Source organism: Dryas octopetala, chromosome 6, assembly GCF_963921425.1.
Source record: "Dryas octopetala chromosome 6, drDryOcto1.1, whole genome shotgun sequence".
In the NCBI taxonomy this organism is placed as follows: domain Eukaryota; kingdom Viridiplantae; phylum Streptophyta; class Magnoliopsida; order Rosales; family Rosaceae; genus Dryas; species Dryas octopetala.
This window is the reverse complement of record NC_141371.1, coordinates 1,023,545-1,048,222: the sequence shown is the minus strand read 5'-3', so window position 1 is coordinate 1,048,222 and position 24,678 is coordinate 1,023,545. Positions and strand designations below refer to the sequence as shown.

The following is a 24,678-nucleotide window of genomic DNA, read 5'->3' as shown; positions in this document are numbered from 1 at the left end:
ATATATTGTAACAAATTTTTAATTCAAATAATAAATTAAAATAATATTTTTTTTAAATAATGAAGTAAAATTAAACTTAAAATTTAAATGAATAAAATATAAAAAAGCCTTTTAATTATTACAAATTTACAATGCAATCCAAGCAGGCCACCAAGAACTGTCTTCCTCTACTTTGATTATAAAGTAGCTAACAGTAAAAGTCATGATTTTAACCTCACACACTCCCATTTCTCATTTTAAGTTTTAACTCCAAGGTGATTGGATAAGGATAAGCTAGATGTTAAAACCAATCATATTCTACTAATCACTAATCATTGTTCTTTGACACCGTTTATGCATGTAGCGGAGGAGATTAAAATTATGACAAGAATATGATTATGTAAATAGATAGCTGATTAGACGAAACAGTAATGAATAAAAGAAAATAAAGGCTTCAATCACAAGACTATATTATAATAACATAAAAGACACAGTATCATTCATTTGATACCTAAAGATGCTTTGTTTTTTTTTTCATTCTTTTATGAATTTGCCCTTTCATTGTCATGTGCCTATCCAATTTGGGTTCGTGAATATCCATGACCTTTAACTAAGTGTAGGCGTCGAGCTTTATCACTCTACTTAATGCCTGTCACATGCTATTAATATAGTAATTATGTTAATTTTTATAGTAAGTACAACCTCTTAAACCATGATTAACTAATTGTTCAAAGATTTAAGGTCATTTTTTATAGAAACAAAAACCCTGAAGCATTTTTTTTTCTGGCCACAAAAAAAAAAAAAAAAAAAAAAACCCTGAAGCATAAATGGTCCCAACTTGTCATAAAATTGAGTGGGGTTGGCTGAGAGCCTGAGATAAACAAGTCTAATAAAGCCGCCTCGTCGGACTTCACATAAAGAAAAGTAATATATACAAAACAAAAAAACTAGGCTTTTTTGTTTTAAATGCTACAATAGCCCATGGTCGGCACCCAAAAAAAAAAAAAAAAAAAAAGCTACCATCAATTTATCCTAGGTTCACACGATTCCAACCACAAATAAAGATACTCCTGTAATTTAATAAGATTAAAAAAAGAGTGAGGTTATGCAGACCATCCTTAACTGCTGAGTTGACCATCCTAATATATATTTTTCAACTTTTTTCCTATTTTACCCTTTATTGCAAAAACATGATAAAATCATCCAGATTCATTCGGTGGTCATCTACCGAAACATTCATCAATGTTCGGCAGATAAGTGTCGAATAAATACAAATATTTCGACAGATAACTGTCGAATGCCTTTTTCATTTCCATTCGGTAGTTATTCACCGAATAATCCACCAATGTTCAGCAGATAACTGTCAAATAATCATAAATATTTCGGTAGATAACTGTCGAATGACCCGACGAACAAAATTAAAATTTTTTGTTTTAAGGGTAAAGTTGAAATTTTGAAATAGAGTGGTCAACTCAGTAATTTAGGGTGGTCAGAATAGCCATGGCCAAAATTCAAACACATAATGGGTGGGACGTGCTTTGTATTTTATTAGTTGGGCCTGTCTAACGCCTTTGTCCAAAATTGATTGGGCTTAATTTGTGTGAGACAGATTTGGGCTTAAATTGCAATCAAATTCTGACAGAATCTGGTTGGGCCAGTGATCTAAATACAAATAGGCCCACATCCAAAACGTAGATAAAATCCAAAACCCAACTTTAGACCCTTTCACTGTTTGCAGCTTCGGCTTGCTCTGAGTTCTGGTCAATCCGTTAGAAACAATGGCGAGGAGCTTCAGCTGGAACACTCCCTATCCATAGTCACTGTCCCTCTCACTTGTCATGGACTCCATTCTCGCTTTACGTCCTCTACCCAACTGCTTCGCTCCACGCCGAGACCCTCCACTATTCTCAATTTTCACAACAAGCCGACGCCGTTTCAGAATCCAAACATTCGCAGCTTCCAAATCCCCGAAGATATTACCCCAAAGTACAATCCCAATTCCTTACATTTCCCGCGCATTCAGCTTTATAGAAGCTTCCAGAATCTCAAAGGAAAAAGAAAGGCCAGTTTTTTCCGTCGAATGCATTGCAAGGGAAATAGTGTTGGCGTTGTTTTGTTTCGCAATCGGGTTTGGTCCGTTTCGGACGGCTCGGGTTCGTGCAATCGCGGCTCCAGTGGTTGCGGAGGCTGTTTTGGATGAGAAGGAGGCGAATTCGAAGGGTCATGAGTACTCGGAGTGCACTAAGAGGTTGCTGGAGACGGTGTCCGAGTTGTTGAGGCGTGTAGAGGAGGTTAGAAGAGGAAATGGGGATGTGAAGCTCGTTGAGGAGGCGTGGAAGGCTGTGAGAGCGAAGAAGGAGGAGTTACAGGAGGGGATATTGAGCAGGCTCCACGTGGAGCTGAGGGAGCTGAGGAGGAGCAAGGAGGTGCTAGTGAAGCGGTCCGATAAGGTTGTTGATGAGGTTGTGAAGGGGAAGAGGGATTTAGAGAGGTTGTCGGGCAATGCCAGTAAGGAGGATGTGAAGGAGAGGGTGGAGAGGTTGGAGGGGAGGTTGGGGAGGTTGGAGGAGGAGTATAATGGGGTTTGGGAAAGGGTTGGAGAGATTGAGGATCAGATTACAAGGAGAGAGACGTCGGCATTAAGTTATGGAGTGAGGGAGCTTTGTTTTATTGAGAGGGAATGCGAGCAGTTGGTTAAGAGTTTTACCCGCCAAATGAGGCGGAAGGGTGTTGAAAATAGGTATTACATGGTTATATTTGAATTATGATATTGAAAGTGACTAAACTTTATGGAAGTTAAGTTGATTTCTTTCACTCTTTGCAGTATATAAATAGCCATTAACTGTTGGTGGTTTTGATAACATGAAATCATTACGTTGAATTTTTTTTTTTTGGTGCAATAATTTGTTTGAATGGTTGCACATTCTTCAACTTTGCATGCGATTTCATTCTGGGAAAAGAAAATTTAATTATCAATTTCGTTGTGTGAGTATCAATTGTTATGTTGTTGCAGTGTGCCAAAACACTCGGTTTCCAAGCTTTCTAAATCTGATATACAGAGAGATTTGGAAAATGCGCAGAGAAAACATTTAGAGCAAATGATTCTGCCAAGTGTTTTGAAAGCTGATGATCTGGGACCTCTCTTTGATTCAACGGATTTTGCTAAACGGATAGAACAAGGCCTTAGAGATTCAAGGGAGCTGCAGAAAAAGACTGAGGCTCAAATAAGGAAAAATATGAAGAAATTTGGTACTGAAAAGCGTTTTCTTGTAAAATCACCAGAGGATGAGGTGGTGAAGGGATTTCCAGAAGTTGAGTTGAAATGGATGTTTGGAGATAAGGAGGTTGCGGTTCCTAAAGCTATGGGCCTCCATTTGTACCATAGGTGGAAGAAGTGGCGTGAAGAAGCTAAGGCAGACCTCAAAAGAAATCTCTTAGAGAATGTTGATTTTGGTAAACAGTATGTGGCCCAAAGACAGGTAGCTTTTGCATCACCACCATCATTGTAGCTAGAATCATGATTAATTTCTTTTTAAAATGATTTTGTGTTCATGTGAAGGTTGACTGTTTTCATGTGAGGTTATATGGACTTGTTCGGTAGACTTAGATTATGTGCCATTTTTCAAATGTTTATTGCAGGAACATATTCTTCTGGACCGAGATAGGGTGGTGTCAAAGACTTGGCACAATGAGGAAAAAAATAGGTGGGAAATGGATCCAGTGGCTGTTCCTTTTGCTGTCTCAAAGAAATTAGTAGATCATGCCCGAATTAGGCATGATTGGGCTGCCATGTATATTGCACTTAAGGGTGATGACAAGGAATATTATGTTGACATCAAGGTAATACATGTGTACGCTGTGTTCAATTTCTTGGTGTTTGTTATTTCTTTGTGTTCTAATCTTTAAATTCTCATTCCAGGAATTTGAAATGCTATTTGAAGATTTTGGAGGGTTTGATGGGCTGTACATGAAAATGCTTGCCTGTGGTATTCCAACTGCTGTTCACCTGATGTGGATTCCTTTGTCCGAGTTGGATTTCCGTCAACAATTTCTCTTGACCCTAAGGCTGTCTCATCAGTGCTTTAATGCATTGTGGAAGACAAGAATAGTATCATATGCAAGAGATTGGGTTCTTGAGAAATTTAGAAATATAAATGATGACATAATGATGACAATAGTGTTTCCTATTGTGGAGCTTATACTCCCCTACTCTGTAAGCTCATAACCTGCCAGTTTACATGCTTAGTTTTATTATTGTAATTATTATTGTTGTTTTAATTTCTATCATTTTTTCTTATAACAGGTAAGGATACAGATGGGGATGGCATGGCCTGAGGAAATTGATCAAGCTGTTGCCTCAACATGGTACTTGAAATGGCAATCTGAGGCAGAAATGAATTATAAAGCCAGAAAAACGGATGACATCCAGTGGTATTTTTGGTTCCTCATTAGAAGCATCATATACGGATATGTTTTGTTTCATCTCTTTCGTTTTATGAAGAGAAAAGTTCCAAGACTTCTTGGTTTTGGGCCATTACGCAGAGATCCAAACTTGCTGAAGTTGCAAAGAGTGGTATTGCTTTGTTCCTTTTCTATTGCAACTTTTTATTTATAGTTTATGACAATAAAAGTGTTGCATATGCTTTGGGACATTGTAGTATTGTTTCTTGAATCTTGCCATTCCATTGTTATGTTAATGATGACTAACATGGTTCAATAAAACTTATAAGGCCTTTATGTTTAGCAAGTTTGTTAAGAGTAATTTTAGTTTCAGATTCTTTTGAGGGTGTGAGTATATCTTCTATACATCCTCTGTTTTCGTTTTAGTTTTTGAAAGAAATTGGGATACTAGACTTATATGACCATTGATAATCAATACTTTCCTGAAAAACAGCCTTTTGTTTTCTTATTTACTTATCATGGTAGTGATATATTATTAGTTCATATCTAGAGCTTTTTCTATAATGTTTAGCTACATAATTGTGCATATTTTAATCAATCCTCTCTTTTGCTGCTATCTTGCAGAGATACTATCTTAATTATCGAAAGAGGAAAATTAAAGGTAATAAAAAGGCTGGCGTTGATCCTATCACACGTGCTTTTGACCAAATGAAGGTTCATACTTGGAACTTAAAGTTTTCCTTTTTTTTTTTTTTAATAATTAAATGAATTTTGAGAAATGAATTTGTGAGATGTGTCTGGTTTGCAGAGGGTGAAGAATCCACCAATACCTTTGAAGGACTTTGCCAGTATTGAATCTATGAAAGAAGAAATCAACGAAGTTGTGGCATTTTTAAAAAATCCTGGCGCATTTCAAGAAATGGGTGCCCGTGCACCTCGAGTATGCTATTCCCAATATAATCTTTAGACATTTTCAGTATTTTTCAGTAGGGCATCCCCATATAATTCACTTTTAAAACTGTTATTGGTAATTGGCTTTTCAAACTTCGTTTGAGAATTTTGCAGCATGTAAGTTTTTTTGCACGCCGAATACACAATTCTTGAATGTTAGCTTGTGCTGCGAGCATCTGTTAATGTTTCTCCTTTTTGTTTTTGTTCAATAACAACTCAAGAGCATACATCACCCTTCTTCCAGTTTCCAGGGTGGATACTAACTTAAGAGGTTGATCTGCTTCTGAAATTGTTTATTCTTATATTGCAGGGAGTTCTTATTGTAGGTGAGAGGGGAACAGGAAAGACATCTCTTGCACTAGCTATAGCTGCTCAAGCTAAGGTGCCTGTTGTTAACATTAAAGCTCAAGAGTTGGAGGCTGGACTATGGGTTGGGCAAAGTGCATCAAATGTTAGGGAGCTGTTTCAAACAGCTAGAGAATTGGTAGTCATTTTAAAAAATTCACTCTCTTTCTCTCTCTCTCTCTCTGTCTATCTATATTTATTTTTCTCTTATTCGTGAAACAGATAAGTTTCTTGATCTTTCTACGTCTGTATTCTTTTGCTGAGTCGCTTTATGTCACTTCTAGGCACCTGTAATCATATTTGTGGAGGATTTTGACCTCTTTGCTGGAGTTCGTGGCAAATTTATTCACACTAAAAATCAGGATCATGAAGCTTTTATAAATCAACTTCTTGTGGAACTTGATGGGTAACTCTCAACTCTTCTTTCATTCATTGGACTAGCAATCCTTTGAATAGAATTCTTTTATGGGCTTATTGTATGGTCATTAATGACTCTTGAGGTAATGGGCATTTTGTATGCAATAAACTAAAGGAGACCTGAGTGGCATTTTTGTTATGTATATGTAGATATATACTTGATGTGATTTTAGCTAATAGTAACATAACATATCCAAGATGTTGAGTTATGTGGTTCCTGTGGGTACATGTAAGGAGGTAATAACTATGCATTCCAAACCTTTGTTTTGTTAAATAAATAAAAGAGTAGGCATTTGTCTATTTGAAATTTATAGATAACACAATTACACACTCACAGACATGAACATACCACATGCTCTCTCTAAGTTTCCATGTTCTCTTCTATTCTTTCTTTCTTTCTTTTATATTACATTTTTTTTTTAGTTTGCAGTTTTGCTGTTGTTCTTACTTCACCTGCCCTTTGTCTGTGTGCTTCCTAACTAATAATTTTTAGTCGAACTGTGTTAGTGATGATGGAACAATCTGCATGTTTCTGTCTCCCAATTTATTCTATGCTCTCTGCAGATTTGAGAAACAAGATGGGGTTGTATTGATGGCTACTACTGGAAATCTCAAGCAAATTGATGAGGCCTTACAGCGGCCTGGCCGTATGGATAGAGTATTTCATCTTCAAAGGCCAACTCAAGCCGAAAGGGAGAGGATATTACACATTGCTGCAAAAGAAACAATGGATAAGGAACTCATTGATTTCGTAGACTGGAGAAAGGTAATTGCTGAATCAGTTACTAAGCCAATAGCATTAATTGATTTATGTTGTTATATTTATTCTTAAGCTTTTGCAGTAATTTGCTCTTCACATGTCAACATTCTCTGGCTTCAGGTTGCTGAAAAGACAGCTCTTTTACGACCTATAGAATTAAAGCTGGTACCTGCATCCTTGGAAGGTAGTGCTTTTAGGAACAAGTTTGTCGATACAGATGAACTTTTGAGCTACTGTAGTTGGTTTGCGGTAAGAAGCAATTGATGCTGTTCTCTTATTGTCTTTAAAAGATGCATATGTATCATTTGGTTGAATGTGGTGGGATTTAGGTTCACATGCTTGCGATAATTTATCAATTGTCCTCTCCCCCCCCCCCCCCCCCCCTCTCCCCCCAAAAATAACAAACTCATGCATGTCACATTCTTATGCATTTTTCCTAAATGATATGGATGTAATCTTTATTACTTTTGCAGACTTTCAGCACTATTATTCCTGAACGAGTGCGGAAAACCAAAATTGCACAGAAGTTAAGCAAAATGCTGGTGAATCATCTGGGGCTAACATTGACTAAAGAAGATCTTAAGAATGTGGTTGAACTAATGGAGCCATATGGTCAGATAAGCAATGGAATAGAACTTCTAAACCCTCCTCTTGAGGTGAGAAACTAGTACATCTAGGTTATAAATCAAAATCACATTGCTTCTACAAAGCCTCTTAGTGTTTCATCACTGAATTTTCTTCTCTCATTTCGAAATTAATATAAGTTTATTAATCTGCCAGTGGACAAGGGAGACCAAATTCCCACATGCTGTTTGGGCTGCAGGTCGTGCTCTCATTGCCCTTCTATTGCCAAACTTTGATGTCGTAGATAATGTATGGCTGGAGCCATTGTCTTGGCAGGTATGTCCTCTCTATATCATCATGTTATTATATCTCTAAAGCTATGTTAGAAATTTAAACCTGTGGTTGTGCTTCAAGGGTTTCAATCTTGCTATTTATAGTCACTTTAGACCTCAGGTTGAACTGTTAATATTGGTAACATAAAAACGTCGTGTTTTCATGCCTAATAATTTTAACATGTTGATTTTCTCGTACAGTTTTTCCTGTTGTCTTGCTTTTTAAAGTCTGAAATAGTCTATTTGTTTTCCTCTTTGAAGTCTTCTGATGGTAATATGATCTTTTTAATCTTATAGTAGTTTGCATTATAAGTTATACCAATATACTGTTACTGTTTTATGGATCTTACCTAAACAATTTTAGCTTGTGCTGCTGACTACTTAGTCTACTTTAGGTACTTAAAACCTATGGTGATGGAAAATAGAAGTAAATCTTGTTTATGTTGGCTAGAAAAGAACTAGGCGAGACTTTTGTATTGCAAAGAAAAATAGGAAGTTCATCATTGTCCTTGGAAATATCAAAGATTTTAAACCCAACAAAACTATTTTATGATAATAGGTATAATTTAAAATGGCTTATACTGCAGCCTCCTTCATGTATGGTGAATTTTAAGTGCTAACGTTGGATCTTCAGTACAAAGAAAATGGACTTAATGCCATGCATGAGTATGCAGCATACTGTGATATGCCTATCATGGACCTTGGAGTCCAATTTACAGCCTAGCTGAACTGAGGGGGAAGGCATTGCTACTTGTTTTGTTTGCTATAAAAATGGCTTTATATTGCAGTCTCCTCCCTATATGGCGAATTTATATGCTATAGCTGTGGTCTCATTGTCTCAAGAAAAAAAAGGGTGAAAACCATATAGGTGTCCGATTTATAAATTTTGGGGGCATGTTAACAATGAAATTTTTTTTGGAATTAAATCTGGATAAACACTGGAGAAATTTGGCCTCTTTTTACAGGGAATTGGGTGTACAAAAATAACCAAAGTGAGAAATGAAGGTTCCATGAATGCGAATTCTGAATCAAGATCGTACCTTGAAAAGAAGCTTGTGTTTTGTTTCGGTTCTCATATTGCATCGCAAATGCTACTTCCTTTTGGGGAAGAAAACTTTCTTTCTTCTTCAGAGTTAACGCAGTCACAGGAGGTTGATTTTATCCTATGCTTCTGTAAGATTTTTAATCTATAAGAAGCAAAAGATATCTCAAGGATTTACAATGCATAATTACTTTTATGTTTCTCCCTTCTGTCTTTTTGTCAATTTGCAACAGATAGCTACACGGATGGTCATTCAGTATGGGTGGGGGCCTGATGATAGCCCCGCAATATATTATCACACTAATGCGGTACTCTTCTCCATTATATTCAAGAGTTGTAATGTGATACTTCTCACATGTCGTTCAGTAATGTGCAGATTATATTTCTTTCTTTATTATTATAGAGGTCTTACATGTTTTCATTGGAATAGGCTACTGCTTTAAGCATGGGGAACAACCATGAGTATGACATGGCAGCTAAAGTTGAAAAGGTATGCATGACCGTGACTCTTATTTTTTACTAATCAATTGGTGAAATATTGGTTGGTGTAACTTTCTATAATAATGCTTGCTTATTCTGTAGATATATGATTTAGCATATTATAAAGCGAAAGAAATGCTTCACAGAAATCATCGAGTTCTTGAAAAGATAGTTGAGGAGTTGCTTGAGTTTGAAATCTTGACTGCAAAGGTAAAAATCTATATTGATTTCAAATGGGCATCTCTTAATTTGACTGGTACCTTTTCAAATCTCCTTTTATCTATTACCTGTAGTCTTGATCTGTATATATTGTTTGACTTTGTTTTATGACTGCTGGGAACTACAAATAGCATTCTATTATCACTGATATTGAGATTGACTCTTCTTTATATTGGCAGGATTTGGGAAGAATTCTTGAAGAAAATGGTGGGGTTCGGGAGAAAGAGCCCTTTTTTCTATCTGGATCTCATGATATAGAGGTATTTTCTTCTGTTAGAAATTTCCTGCGCTGATGGTATCTCTCTCTCTCTCTCTCTCTCTCTCTCTCTCTCTCATATTTCTTTATCATCTCCCTTCTTTCCAGCCACTGTCTGGCAGCTTTCTTGAAGGTGGGAGTGTTTCAGGAACTGCTCTTTTAAGTGGAGCCACATAGATTTCTGAGGAATAGGCAGCTGTAGAACCAATACCTATTTTTGGCTTGAAGGTAAGAGCCCAATGAGATTCAATGTATGTTTTTGGTGCAATATGGTCTTCCGTGTCATCAGGTCACATGTTTTTTCTTAATCCTTTTGGCATAGGAGATGTAGGCCAATTATAGAGGAAATAGTTCTGGCTTGAGAAGAGGCAAAATTTTTCCTTCTCAACCATCATTTTTCATTATTGTATGATTAGAAATCCTTTACTGTATTCCCTTTTGCCAACGTTGTAAGTATTTGTTAATAGAATGATACATTTCGAAAGTATGTCTTCTGTTTTCTTTGGTGTTCATCCTTCAGGACACCCATAACTTTACTGTAAAGGAAGTTGGGAAAAGTTGTGAAAAAAAGTTGGGTTACATAGTATTTGTCCACCGCCATCAATTAATCAATATCCCTTTCTTATTAACATCATCTCTTCCTTTTGAGTTACAAGCAAGACCCCACCTTTATCAAATGATAAGGTATAACTTTTTTTTTGTATTTGTTAAGCGGCATAAAGGTTCTTGGTTACAAATGTAGGTAAAAAGAATTTTCTGTTTAGATAAAATACTTTTTTTCAATGAACATTCAATTGCATACCCTGAAATGAATGCGAGGTATAAATTTACTCGAGAAAAGGGAAAGAAAATTTACATGAAAGAAAATAATACTTGAATAAAAAGCCTGGAGAACAAGTTCCTACAGAAGGCCTATGACTGGCGAGGTGCTAAAGATTGGCTTCTCCTTGCTAGTTTTTTGTCCTTTATTCTCACATACGCTTTTCCTCCTTGGTTTTGCCTCTCCGAGCATTGTTATTATGTCTCTCATAGATGGCCTGTCTTTGGGGAGCTTGGCAGTACATAGAAGTGCAATTCGCAGGACAAGAAGCATTTCTTCTTGGACATGCTTGCATTGACCAGCTATGCTAGGGTCCAGTGCTTCTTCTAAGGCTCTCTTGCTTCTCATCTTCCTTCGAACCCATTCGACAATGTCCACAGATTCCCCAAAAGCAGGGTCTACAGGCATCTTTCCAGTTATAAGCTCTAAAAGAACAACACCGTAGCTATAGATGTCGGTCTTTTCATCAACCTTTAGGGCGTATCCATATTCTGCAGCCACAGACGATAGAAAATAAAAAGGAAATTCAAATTAATTAACATGGCTAACTAGTTTTGACAGTATGGTTTCTGTTAGAGGTCATGCTTAATAACTTACCAGGTGCAATGTACCCATAAGACCCTGCCACCATTGAAACTGTCTCATTCTTGTGGAGCATCATCCTTGCCAACCCGAAATCTGCTATTCTGGCATCAAGATTTGTATCTAGAAGAATGTTGTTTGATTTGATGTCCCGGTGGATGACCGGCGGCTGACAGTCATGGTGGAGATAATTCAGACCTTGTGCAACACCAACTGCTATGTTATATCTTGAAACCCAATCTACCAACAACTTTCCTGCGTGATTTCCATGCAATGCAGTCCCAAGGTTCCCATTTGGCATGTACTCGTACACCATCACCACATCGGTCTCATTGTGAAGGTACCCTAATAGCCGGACGATGTTCCTATGCCGGAGCCTGCCCAGGAGATTCACTTCACCAAATAGATCATCACCATTTTCAATGTCTGTCCCTGGTCTCCATAGCTTCTTCACTGCCACAACTGAATGTGGTCGTTGGATTTCAGCCTTGTAAACAATTCCAGCCCCACCCATGCCAATGACATTTGATTCTTTTATGCAAGCTAGAATTTCACTACTTGTGAAGTTAATTCTCTGAAATGCTACTAGCCTCCAAGGCCATTCTTGATTGCTCTTCTTAAACTGACTGTCAAAGAAGCTGTTACACAAGTACCATTTCCTATATACCCATCGCCCAGTGAAAAATGCGATGCCAAGAGATAAAATTACTGAGGTTCCAATAATGAATCCAGTAATGATGTGTTTGATGTGCATGTTCCGATGCTGACCTGCTGTTGTAGCCAAACTTTGAGAGCATGGTGGAAGTATGCCTCCACAAAGACCAGCATTGCCTATAAGATCATTAGGATTTATGGTCATTAAGATGCCATTTGCTGGTACTGGACCCTCAAGTCTGTTGTAAGACAAGTTAAGCATCTCCAGGGCTGGTGAGCTTCCAAAACTCTCAGGGATTCGACCAATCAAAGAATTGTTGGAAAGATCAAGAATGGACAATGTGGGCATGGTTGCAATGTCTTTAGGGATTTCCCCAGTGAACTGGTTATTTCTAAGGTTCAGATTTACCAGCTTCTCACAAGAAGCTATGCTCTCTGAAAGGTTTCCAGAGAAATGGTTGTTAGAAATATCGAGCACTGAAAGCGATGGGCAATCTTGTAACTGGTCTGGGAGTTTACCTTCCAAGTTGTTATGGGAAACCATGAAGGTTTGAAGATTTGGAATGGAAAGAATGCTAGAAGGAAGAGAAGATTCAAGGTGGTTCCAAGAGACATCAATGAAAGAAAGAGATGTAGACAAAACAATGTCCTCAGGTATTTGGCCAGTAAGATTGTTTTTAGCCAATTCTAGCCTTTGAAGAATGGGAAGATTTCCCAGGCCAACTGGGATAGTTCCCGAAATAAGATTGTTTTGCATCCGAACACGGACCAATGACAAACAAGTTGAAAGGCCTAATGGAATTGAACCAGAGAAGGAATTGTTGAATAGGATGAGTTTAGTGAGATTACCAGAATCACACAAACCTGGTGGGATATCACCTGATAATGAATTTGATGACACATCTAACCATTGCAATGGAGATTTCTTTCCCAGGTTCACTGGCAAAGGACCTGTCAAAGAATTTTTCCAGAGCTCAAGTACCTCTAACTTGGTTAACTCGCTAAGCTTGTTAGGAATTGAACCAGTTAGTCTATTGCACATTAAGTTCAAAAGCTGCAAATTTCTCAACCCTGCAAGCTCTGCTGGAATCTCTCCTGAAATCTGATTGTCAGAGAGATCCAAAAACACTAGTGATGTAATGTTACCTATTTCTGGTGGAATTTTGCCTGTAAAATTGTTTTTGTACAAATAAACTGTGTTAAGATTTTGCAGCCTACCCAATTCAGGTGGAATTTGGCCATTGAGACTGCCATCTGCCAAGTCAAGATACTGAAGATTGGTAAGATTGCCAAACTCCGCTGGGATTTCACCTTCAAACTCATTGTATCCGAGAATAATAGTCTCTAAAGACCAAAGTTGCCCAAGTTCTTTTGGAAGGTTTCCAGTAAGATTGTTACCAGAAAGGCCAAGAAATTTTAGCTTCTGCAAGTTCCTGTAAGATGCAGGGATAGTACCTTCAAAGAAGCTCCCTCTGAAATCTAGGCTTTCGAGGAACGTGGCATTTCCGAGATCCTCTGGAAGAAAGCCTGAGAAGTTATTGCTTGATGCATTCACTGAAGTCAATCCTGAAGCCCTTCCAAGACCTGCTGGAAATTCACCAACAAAGTAATTTTCACTCACATCAATGGTATGCAGTGAGGTAAGATTGGATAATGATTTTGGCAACGATGATGCAAACCCATTACAAGAAATGTTGAGAATAGAAAGACTGGGTAAGCCTTGAATGTGATCTGATACATGGCCACTGAGGTTCATGTTGGAGATGTCCAGCTTCTGTATAAAGCCTTTGGAGTTGCACCCAACTCCAGTCCAGTTACAATGGGGTGAACGTTCCTCAGCCACATTGCTTGGCATCTTCCAATCTTTGAGGCCATCCATTGGATCAATAAGACTGGCTTTGATTGACAGTAAGGTTAATAATTCATCATTTGGTACAGTTTGAGCTCCCTGAGCAAAAACAAAAGAGAGGCCAATGTAGCAGTAGAAGAACATCATAAGGGTTGACATTTGTTGTTCACTTGTTCTTCTGGTCTGTTCCTCTTAACAGAATAGTGGCATTTTCTGGGTTTTTGGAACAAAGGGAGTAAGAGAGTGGCAAGAGAGAGAGAGAGAGAGAGAGAGAGAGAGAGAGATATACAGATATTGGTTAATGGGTTCAGTTCTAAGAAGTTATAGCAGATGAGGATTAACTTATTGCGAATACGTGGGTTCTTGGGATATGCAGCAGCAGCTAATTATATGCACCTAATGACTGTCAGGCTTTGGAGTTATTGGAAATCTTCTAGACAGCCAAACATGGAGGGAATGTGTTTCCAGAGTGACTGATGATTATACTTCCACATTCTCATTATTGATCATGGTCAACTCCAGTGGGTATTAACTATTTACTAATAATGGCACCTTCATTTCCTTTTGCTTCTAATTGATCGTGGGAAACTGTACTTTCATGATTTCATCTTCTGTCTTAAGCAAGAAATATTTTGTTCTCCATCTTCCATGATTAATTGCATGATTTCCCAATAGCATTAGCACTTCAATCCCTTGTTACTTCGAAAAACATTGAGATGTATATGCTTAATTTTTAGTATTTTAATCCTACCTCTGTCTGTCAAGGCTGTTTGTGCATATAAGAATGTGAATCATGGACTGAACTAATTTGCTTTTGGGGTTAATAAAATAAAATAAATAGTTTTGTTTATTGAGCTATTGGTACTTGACATGATTACTGGGCAGAGGAGAATCTCTCCATGTTATAAGGTGGAAAAAGATTAGAAGACAACTTGGAACTTTCTCTATGAACGAGAAAGAGAGTGAGAGAGAGGGAGAGGAGGGAAGGAGAGGGCGGTGGGTCCCTATTTTGCAACAATCACATTCCATGCTCATCAAATTCCAGTCCCTCCCAAAAAACAATTACAGCCCATTTCGAAGGCTCCGCAACATCACATGCACACATCTGGCCGCTTGCAATTATTTTGTCGATATAAAAGAATGCAACATGGAAACAAATATTTGCATTTGTGGTATCACATAGAGGATAAATAATTGAAAGCATAAAAAGATGAAGAGGCTGGAGGCCATGTGAAACAGCAGCTTCCTAGGGAAAGGACTCAAAACATCTCATTATTGTCATCCATAGGACATTATACATACATATCATATATTTATATACATACATATCATATATATATATATATATATCTATGCATCTTTTGTGCACATTTGAGAATCAATGAGAGGGTGCATGATTAGTTAGGTGAGACCCCTCACCCCACATGGGCTATGCCAAAGGCATTAAGCCACCACCACCACTAATCAATCCTTTTATGATTTAAGAGAAAGACGGAGGAATCAGAGGTGGTGTTGCGGGTAGCATATGAGAGCTTTTCTCTTATAAGATAAAAATATATATAAGAATGTAAGGTTTCAGCCAATTACAAGATTTTAAGTTAGATGTACCTCTGGCCCTTATCACAAAATCAAATATAAAAAAATAAAATAAAAGGGAATGCGATATTGACACTCTTAAAATGAAATGCCTACGTTCCCAATACCTGTTTGTTTATTCTTTTGATCATGTATATCGATATAATTTCTCAATATTTGGAGCACTAAACAACGTTTTTTGCCTTCATGTGGGCAAAGCGCATTTGACATGTTCTTAACGTGTCATGACCTGCTATTACATTTCCATGATGTGCGTATGACCTTTCCATAACTTATTCATGGACATTGTTATGATTTCTCAATATTTTGAAGCACTAAACAACGTATTTTTTGCTTGAAACGTGGGCATAGCGCATTTGATTTGCCATGATATCCCGTGACTTGCCATTAAATTTCAATAACATGTCATAACGTGCACATAACGTTTCTATGATTCATTTATGTACATTAATATGATTTCTCAATATTTTAAAACGCTAAGCTTAACAACGATTATTGTGCTTCAAACGTGTGCAAAACACTTTTGATGTTCCCAAGACGTGCCTCTAAGACACCGTGACATGCCATAACCTGCCATTTCATTCTCATGACATGACATAAGATGCTCATAAGGTGTCAATCACTCATTCATGAACATTGATATGATTTCTTTATAATTTAAAGCTCTAAATAGTGTTTTTTTAGCATCAAACGGGGCAAATTGACGTGACCTTAATGTGGCATGACGTGCCCCAAAGAAAAAATGAACTGTTCGCTGTTGCACTATGCATAAAAGTTGAAATGATTAGAGCCATTTAATCTGGGTTTGGATTGAAGAAAATCCTTCAATAAGATGACCAATAAAAGAACAGAGAAACAATAAGAAATGAAAATTAAGAACAAATTACAACTGAAGTTAAGATAATATGTTAGTTTATTGATCTACTTCAGATTCATTAATTTCTTCACAACCAACATGGATAGATTGAGAAGAACTAGCAGAACAAACAAAAAAGAAATTAAGTAAATATGATCATGAGCCAAGAACCAGACTTGCCGGGTTACAATATCTTCCTTTTTTTTTTTTTTTTTCATGAATAGCGAGGAGGTTGCATTTCTATATATAATAGTCCAACCCCTTTGCTTTGGTTTCCTCCTATCTTTTTGCTGATGAGCTTCACTTGAGCACTGCATGTAGTAGTAATTAAGCCTTAATAATTTGGTGAAAGCTGTCTAATTAGTACGTACCATTAACCCCCCAACCCAAAAAACCAAAAAACAAGAAATTAAGCTGTCTAACCATTTCTAATCTCCATGGAAAGTGATGATGATGACTTGATGGACCTTAGAATAACATGGTTATTCCACTTCCACAGATGATCAAGTTGAACTCTTATGCTGAACAACTCAGTAATAAGTGGCATCATCATCGATTCTCTGTCTCTTCCTCTGCTTGAAACCAAAATTTCTTAGTACTTTGTGTGGCTTTTCTTAGTGATAAGTGTGAAACTGTTGGTCATAACTTATATATATACATAGAAAGAGAGGAGAGAGGTAAGGATTTCAATTTCTTAGTTCTTGGTATCACAGTCTCAAAGGGCAAGGATAAGCCAGCATAAAATAAAGATATAAATAATATGTAGTAAATATTTTACACTCTTTTTGGTATTCCTTGGACCTTAGTTATTGAGGAGATATCCCATAGGCACAGAACCTTTTAAAAATTAGAGTGTGAATCTTAGATCAACCAAGTTATGTGGGTCCAATATTCATCAGAAATTAATTAAAGTTCATATCCACTTAAGTCCACAATCTATATTATACATCTATAATTACTTTGTGCATTTGTAGGTTTTTCAGCCCACCACCGCCACCACTCAGCAAATTATATATGGCATGCAATATATCTCTACTTTTTCTTTCTTTTATTGAAACCCAGTTGGTGGAGTACTATATTGTATAACAATAATGCTATTTGTCCAGCATTTTTTTTTTCCACATTTGTGTATCTCAGTGTCATTACTTTACTGGACAAAGTATTTTTTTTTTTTTTTAGATTTTAATTTTAATTTTTAGTGTCCAATGCATGAATGTTATATAAAATAGTATGAAATTATGATATCAAAATGTGATAAGTGTAGCATTACTGATTGTATAATCTATACTCCCCAATTAACAAGTAACAAGTAACAACAACAATATCATAATGGTAATGACCACTAAGATTATGACCAAATTTAATTTAATAGTTGTGAATATCCTAAAAATCTATATACCATCAATAATCGACAGATGCCACAGATTTGAACGAGTGATACCAAAAAAAAAGTTTGACCTTTTTCCTGATGTCCTTCAACAGGAACTTAATGCTCTTTAGTCTTTAATCAATTAAGTGGTGGACATAAAGTTTATGAGATGTCATGTTAATAAAAAAGGAACAAAAAGTAGGAGAAAAAATAAAAAGTTTCCATAACAAAACCTTTTAGCATTCCTGAAAGAGGAGGATGACCCCAACCTTTTCACCCTTTGTTCTCAAAGTTTTATTTTTTTGGCCAGTACCTTTGATCTCAAAGGATTTTTTTTTTTGGGTCCTTTACTCCTTTTGACGAGTGATCTTTGGGTTTATTGAAAGAGTGGAGAAAGGGAAGAGAGTTGGCCCTTTCTTTTCCTGAAATTGGAGAATTAAAGAGTTGAAAATGGAAAAAAGTAGAAGGAAAATTAGACGAGCATTGCAATTGAGGTGGATATTAATCATAGAGACAAATAATTAAACAAGGGCTTGAAGTACCCTTTGTGACAATTGAACAGTTACTTTAAACGGTAGAAAAATGTTGCTTGGGTAACCAAAACGGCAGTAACAATTCTTAAAGAAAGGTGGTGAAGACAAAGACTAAATAATTGCTCATACACGTATAAGCTTTTGGTCGCACATATCAAATTATTACTGAATCTACCAAACCCCAGAATGATCCAAATGTTTTAAAGTGACTTTAGTTCTTATCCGTTTGTTTGAATTACAAGTGTGTTGCTTTCCCATCCACCAAGCACCAAGATTAGTTGTCTTAACCATCCCTTGCCAACCTAATACTTGTAGTTAATTCCATCTATGTGGTTAGATACTTGGACTCATTCATTTTTTTCTAATATTGGTATTGTGTGGCTTAAACAAGTCATGAGTGTAAGTAAAGTTACTTATATATATATATATATATATATATATATATATATATATGAAAAATGTGGTACAACAATTTATGTTATATAATCGGGTAATTCACTATTAATAGTATCGAGATTTTTTAAATGAACGCACACTTAGATGAATTTAGATGGGCCTATTGAATTCTTCATTATTCCATATTTAATTTAAATGGTTAAGTTAAAAATAATATTAACCTGGATCATAGATGACTAATATTGGTTAGTTGGCCAACATCGAATACATTAGAGCTCCCAAGGTAAGACAGAAAAACTTTTAACTCATTCTTCAGTAAATTATTGATCCATTATAAAATTAATCATAGCGAGAGTAGCTAGTTTTAGTGCATCATGCAAACAAAAGATAAAAAACAAAAAACATAAGGTGTAGGTCTAATTTTGGAGTGTCATATAGTTATTTAGATTTGTACTCAAATTCATTTTTTTAGACTAAGGTCTAAAAAATGGTATAAGATTTTAGGTTCAGGGTATTTGATAGTATTATTGTAATATAATATTAAGATAATATAATATGATAATATTAGAATTAATATGATATGTTAATATTATGATAACACAATATAATAATATTAGGATAATATTATGATTTAAATCTCATTAATTTTAGGATAATATTAGGCAGTTTTGAAATAAATAACGTCTGGACAATATTTTTGTACCTCAGTCAATTTTTATATACTATTATGGTTTTTATTAAAAGATTACTTATGAAATGGACTAAATTATGAATCACTCAAAAATAAAATAAAATAAAGTGTGGGAAGTGGTGAAAATAATGGGTCTAAAGCTGCAGTGGGCCTGTCATGATTGCCAGTGTCTCGGCCTGATCAAAGTCCTATTGGGCCTGTTCTTGATATAGGAAGGGCTCCTCCTAATTGGTTATGACATGATACTACGGTAGACTCAATTGCAGAGGATCATTCCTCTGCTTTGAAACAAGCAGGACTTTCCAAGTCCAAAATCCAAACTCGAAAGCGAGGTCAGAGACGACAAAAACACATGAAGATGAAGGCAGCATAAAATCCCAATCCCAAACTCTTTGAATTTCTCGAGAAAATCCCGCACTTTCTCGAGAAAGTTTTGTTCTTGCTTAGCGAAACAAAGGATTCAAACAAAATTGAAGGATTATAATGAGACTACACGCATGGTTTGCTTTGATAGCGCTTGTGTTGGCTGCTGCGATTCAATCGAACGGTGCGTCTGATTCGTCGTCGTCGCGGCGTCAGACTACCAAGGAGGCTTACGTCACGCTCTTGTACGGAGATGAGTTCCTATTGGGCGTTCGAGTCCTTGGGAAATCGATACGGGACACTGGAACCACCAAGGACATGGTGGCTCTGGTCTCCGACGGTGTCTCCGATTACGCCATGAAGCTTCTCGAGGTAATTATGTATTCCTATTTTGCCCTTGGGGAAATTGAGTTGTGGAGAGCCAATCTGATTAAGGGAAGTAAACGAGTTTAGGCTTAGTTGAGTTAATAAGCTTTCCTTTTTTGAGCGCGCAAAGTTAGCTACTTGAGTATCTATTAGGTTATTGGAATTAACTGAATTGAAAAGTGATTTTATAAATAAGCTAAAGTTCGCTGGTTTTTTCTAAAATCATTTTTTGCGACAAATGACCCTTAAATCAGGTTTATTGTAACTTTGGTTTGTTTTGGTGTGCAGGCTGATGGATGGATAGTGGAGAAGATTAGTTTATTGGCAAATCCTAATCAAGTACGGCCAACCAGGTTCTGGGGTGTCTATACAAAGCTGAAAATTTTTAACATGACTAACTACAAAAAAGGTAAACTTTCACTCTCCTAGTTCTCCATATGGTAACAAATCTGGGATGCAATTTGTTCTAACACGACTAACTACAGAAATCAAAACATACCCTTGTTAAGTTTCAGAAATTTGAGTTTGATTTTGGTTCTTATCTCCTGAAATTGATTATGCAGTTGTATATCTTGATGCGGATACTATTGTTGTCAAAAGTATTGAGGATCTTTTCAAATGTAGCAAATTTTGTGCAAACTTGAAGCATTCTGAGAGGCTCAACTCTGGAGTGATGGTAGTGGAACCATCTCAAAGTGTTTTTAACGACATGATGGGAAAAGTGACAACTTTGGCTTCTTACACTGGAGGTAAATTAACTCTCTCTAGTCACTTTCCACTGCCCCTCTTTCTACATTATGTTTCTTTCATATGCATGTCATTGTGACTATTTGCTTAAGGAATGGGTATGTTTCATGTAGATCATAATGTTCATATTGTATAAGGATTTGGGCTGTTCAAATAATAAATTGACTGTTACAGGGAAGTTTAATTATATTGTCAAACTCAGTGTGGGGAGTAAATTGTGAGCTTCCAACTCAAGTTTATATTTTGGCAAAGAAATTTAGTTCAACCTTCTAGTTTACAGTATGATAATGCCTAATGGTGCTGATATTGTAGACATTGATTTCCGATGAAAGTAAATTGCATCATTTATTTCTGATATTTATGTGTCCCAGTCTATGAAATAGAGTTCCTTGACATTGTGAGTTCAATAATATTAGTTGGGTACTGGTTAAATACTCAAATACATGCTTAGTTTATCATTGTCAAGCTACCTCTAATATTAGGTGTTTTATATGTTTCTCATTCATTTGGTGTTCTTAGGAGAAAGCATTAATACATTGTAGTCATCCTCTCTCTCAAAAAATTTCTGTGCTTTTTTTATTGTAGGAGATCAGGGATTTCTGAATTCCTATTATTCTGATTTTCCCAACGCACATGTTTTTGAGCCAAATTTACCACCAGAGGTGCTAAAGTCTAGACCGGTTCCCAAAATGGAGCGACTTTCCACTTTATATAATGCAGATGTCGGTCTTTATATGCTGGCAAACAAGGTACTTCTGAATAGCCGTTAGCAAAATCGTTTATTAGCAGTGATTGACTAGTTTAAAATGTTTTCACTAGCATTAATGATATTATTACCTGCACATTTACTGCCAAATGTAAAGTAGCATAGAATTAGTGTTTCTTTGTTAGTTTTCTCCTATGATATGTGCTTTACTGAGGAATAATATTGGAATATGACTTTGTGCCAATTAAGTTTTTTAATCTGCTTAGCATTGTACTTTCAGTGGATGGTAGATGAAAGAGAACTCCATGTCATTCACTATACGCTTGGTCCTCTCAAACCTTGGGATTGGTGGACATCTTGGCTTTTGAAACCTGTCGATGCTTGGCAGGTAAAATCTTTTTGTTTTGCTTTGTTGGGGGAGGGGCGGGGTTTTAGGTATCATCATTTTGGTCTAAATGTGCTTTTGTATCAGTGTGCAATTTGACATGTTTCGGGTGAGTGGTGGGTTGGTAGAAGAGGAGGATGTTGAATTGCTTATGTATTTGTCTTACATGGTTTCCATTTTGTGTTTGATCTGTAACTTTTGCATTCAAAGAGGATATAGGTAAATGATTCATGCAAAATTCTTCTTACTTTATTCACTGATACTGCAGAATATTAGGGTACAGCTTGGGGAATCCCTTCCTGGAACTGGAGGAGGCAGAAATCCAAATGATGCTCTTCTTGTTAAATTTCTTTTCCTGCTACCATTTTGTGCTCTCCTCTTTGGTTACTATCGGTCTTTTCTTCAGGTTAGCTCTTACATGATCATTTTAGCCTAAAGAGTTTGACAAATAGATATTTGGTTTTTTTGGATATCAAGGTATATCAATTTTGGTGCAGACATGGGAGTACTTTGGCTCGTTATGCAGAAGTTCAATTTATGACCAAATCAAACACCTTTACTACAAAATTAGATCTGCTGGGACTCTTAATTATACTGTTGTTTCTCCATCATCCACCATTAGTCCCAACCATCAGGTTAGATCCCTTTTCCAATTTTCTTTCACTTTAAAGCTCTTCTTATATTAAAGATTTATTTCTTATTCGCTTACCAAACTATGTAAAATATTATGTGGTCATTAAAATTATTTTTATTTGAAGAGACTTGTGTTGTGAAACAATTCTTTAACGGTGTGCAGACCAAGGTGCCTGTTTACTTGGGTGGAATCTCTGTTTTTGTCTGTTTCATGGCTGCCGTGGTGGCCCTAGCCCTTGGTCTTGCAATTGTGCCCCGACAAGTTATGCCATGGACTGGTTTACTATTGATGTATGAGTGGACATTCACAATCTTCTTTATATTATTTGGAGGTTATCTCCATCTAATATATCAATGGGGAAAGACAACAGCAGTGCAAGCAGGTACCTTTTCCTCTGGTCCTGAATCCGTGGATGATGATTCTGGAAAAGGTTAGTTGACTTGGATTGTTTAATATTGACAATCATGACTGAATTCAGTGAGTTAGTTCCTTGTTGCCTTGTAAATTTATTTTCTAAATTAGTTTATGGTTTTTGGATGTGTTATAGGTCATCAACGGCAAGTATCTTTGTGTGATAATGCTACATTGTATTATGGGCTAGGAATGGCTTTTTTGGCTATTGCTGCTCCATCTTTGCCATTTCTTTTTGGGATCACGGCTCTATTTTTAAGGTAGTTTGCTTGACCAGTAATATTGATGTCAGTTACAAGAGTATTGTTGGTTTACCCTATGTAAAATTTGAATTACAGCTGCAGCATTGATTCATTCAAATGATTATCATGATATTAGTGGAATTAAAAACCATAAATTTTAAAAAAGGTTTATATGATTTTTTAAAATTATTTTTAACAGGTTAGGTTTGATGGTCGTGGGAAGCCTAGTGTTGGCATCTTTCATGACATATGCTTCAGAGCACCTTGCAACTAGGTCATTCTTGAGAGGCCTTGAAGACCGAGATGCTACAAGAAGTAGGAGCTTATGTTTGCTGTGATGACCAGTGAACTAAAACTGACTATGTAAACTGTAAGCAGTGTTTGATTCCTTTTGCTGTAATCTGTTTCACATGGAATGCCCTACGATTAATTTGTAAAATATTGAAGAAATTTTGTTGATTTAGAATTGCTTTTTCTGCGATAAATTTTGTCATAATATTCTTTCAGAAACTTTTAATCATAATCACAACATTCTTGTGCACAATCTTAATCTTTGATCTCAATGATTAGTGCTGCTATGCAACCATTTGAAGCAATCCACAAATTTAGAAGTTAAGGTTTGGTTTGGCTAGATTACAATGGTTACTGGTCGTATCTCAATTTAATCATCCACATATGGCTTAGGCAATCCAAATGAACATTGATATCATAGCAATGCAATTATACAAATCATGTCCCATTTTTGTAGGTCTGAGACTTTGAGCCTTCTCGTTAATCGGCCAATATAAGCTCTATGCCATGTGGGTTTGTCCAAATCAGCTTTTAGCAATCCTGGGATCCATTGCAATGAGACCGTTGCTTGAATCTTGCTTTGCTATTCGTCATTGTCTGCTAGATGTTCACTTACAGCCTATTGGATTTGGATGGTTGGCAATGGACAATGATAGGGACAAATGGTTATCAGAGAGTGTAGAGGTGTTGATTATCTAGTTGGTCTGTATAACTTCTTGAAAATCTAATCTGATTTTATTAAGAGATGAAGAATTGAGGCAGTAAGCATCATTTTTCTTTTTTGTTTAATAGTTTTGTTTCAGACATTTACTTTGTAGCTTGTTATGGGCCAAGCAATGTAGCAGACTGAATTTTAGGACTTCTAGGCTTCTAGCTAGACAGTTTCAGTATGAAACATACACAGAAATATGATTAATTAGCCATACCAAAGAGGTATTTGCTTTCAAGTTGTGGATGTAAGTGAGACCTTTGGTAAAATTTACATACATAAGCAGTTGAAAATTACGTGCAGACTTCACGTCCCCGAGTGACTGTTATTTAATGCATATATTCATGAATGATTTTCTTAATGCTCTGCTATGTGTGTAAATTACGCAAACCCATTAGACCAAAATTGCATAGTATAGGACCACCTTCACACAAAAAGTTGCACGTGTTCACTATGCTTTAGTGGTTCTAAAAGTAATAAAAAAAAAAAAAAAACCCTCCTCCATTAGCAATATTCACTGATAATTGAAAGAGCACTACCATAATATGTTAGGATTCAAATCTCATTCCAAGTTGCTGATTTCTTATAAGCTATAACCTCTAAAGGTGTACGGACAACCCAACAAAGTGTTTGTTTACCTAGATGCAATTCTAGAATGATATCATTGTTTGTTGCCACTTGAACTAGGAAGGATGCCATGTCAAAGCTGCAAGTGAATTAGAATATTGAATA

At 36.4% G+C, this 24,678-nt stretch overlaps 3 protein-coding genes and 1 long non-coding RNA gene across 4 annotated transcripts; 2 read left to right on the top strand and 2 right to left on the bottom strand.

Annotated features, from left to right (window-relative positions):
* The first annotated feature begins 1,722 nt into the window (after window positions 1–1,722).
* EMB2458 (FtsH extracellular protease family) lies at window positions 1,723–10,358 on the top strand. The gene is made up of 19 exons (XM_086249029.1): window positions 1,723–2,719; window positions 2,993–3,458; window positions 3,619–3,819; window positions 3,899–4,192; window positions 4,283–4,552; window positions 5,005–5,094; window positions 5,189–5,320; window positions 5,642–5,815; window positions 5,961–6,082; window positions 6,658–6,859; window positions 6,974–7,102; window positions 7,327–7,509; window positions 7,634–7,753; window positions 8,715–8,900; window positions 9,025–9,099; window positions 9,222–9,281; window positions 9,374–9,481; window positions 9,670–9,750; window positions 9,855–10,358. The coding sequence occupies exons 1-19, from the start codon at window positions 1,818–1,820 to the stop codon at window positions 9,921–9,923; spliced, it is 3,864 nt and encodes a 1,287-aa protein (XP_086105155.1). The 5' UTR covers window positions 1,723–1,817; the 3' UTR covers window positions 9,924–10,358.
* A 224-nt stretch (window positions 10,359–10,582) lies between these two features.
* Window positions 10,583–13,818, bottom strand: LOC147280730 (Leucine-rich receptor-like protein kinase family protein). The gene is made up of 2 exons (XM_086248607.1): window positions 11,164–13,818; window positions 10,583–11,057 (listed from the first exon to the last, which is right to left on the bottom strand). The coding sequence occupies exons 1-2, from the start codon at window positions 13,808–13,810 to the stop codon at window positions 10,648–10,650; spliced, it is 3,057 nt and encodes a 1,018-aa protein (XP_086104733.1). The 5' UTR covers window positions 13,811–13,818; the 3' UTR covers window positions 10,583–10,647.
* A 2,319-nt stretch (window positions 13,819–16,137) lies between these two features.
* On the bottom strand, window positions 16,138–16,908 carry LOC147280729 (uncharacterized). The gene is made up of 2 exons (XR_015123106.1): window positions 16,527–16,908; window positions 16,138–16,414 (listed from the first exon to the last, which is right to left on the bottom strand). It is a non-coding gene; the product is annotated as an uncharacterized LOC147280729 (long non-coding RNA).
* A 2,667-nt stretch (window positions 16,909–19,575) lies between these two features.
* On the top strand, window positions 19,576–23,471 carry PGSIP6 (plant glycogenin-like starch initiation protein 6). The gene is made up of 10 exons (XM_086247628.1): window positions 19,576–19,827; window positions 20,110–20,230; window positions 20,385–20,570; window positions 21,154–21,317; window positions 21,555–21,662; window positions 21,928–22,065; window positions 22,157–22,294; window positions 22,456–22,723; window positions 22,841–22,964; window positions 23,146–23,471. Exons 1-10 carry the CDS (start codon window positions 19,576–19,578, stop codon window positions 23,282–23,284), a joined length of 1,638 nt encoding a protein of 545 aa, XP_086103754.1. The 3' UTR covers window positions 23,285–23,471.
* The last annotated feature ends 1,207 nt before the right edge of the window (window positions 23,472–24,678 follow it).

Bases quoted from the DNA above. Each gene is read 5' to 3' on its own strand.
- EMB2458 (XM_086249029.1), top strand. From the start codon at position 1,818: ATGGACTCCATTCTCGCTTTACGTCCTCTACCCAACTGCTTCGCTCCA. The intron at 4,193-4,282 runs GTAAGCTCATAA...TTCTTATAACAG, and splicing joins AGCTTATACTCCCCTACTCT to GTAAGGATACAGATGGGGAT. The intron at 5,095-5,188 runs GTTCATACTTGG...TCTGGTTTGCAG, and splicing joins GTGCTTTTGACCAAATGAAG to AGGGTGAAGAATCCACCAAT.
- LOC147280730 (XM_086248607.1), bottom strand. From the start codon at position 13,810: ATGTCAACCCTTATGATGTTCTTCTACTGCTACATTGGCCTCTCTTTT. The intron at 11,058-11,163 runs GTAAGTTATTAA...CTGTGGCTGCAG, and splicing joins TTATGGGTACATTGCACCTG to AATATGGATACGCCCTAAAG.
- PGSIP6 (XM_086247628.1), top strand. From the start codon at position 19,576: ATGAGACTACACGCATGGTTTGCTTTGATAGCGCTTGTGTTGGCTGCT. The intron at 19,828-20,109 runs GTAATTATGTAT...TTTGGTGTGCAG, and splicing joins ACGCCATGAAGCTTCTCGAG to GCTGATGGATGGATAGTGGA. The intron at 22,066-22,156 runs GTTAGCTCTTAC...ATTTTGGTGCAG, and splicing joins ACTATCGGTCTTTTCTTCAG to ACATGGGAGTACTTTGGCTC.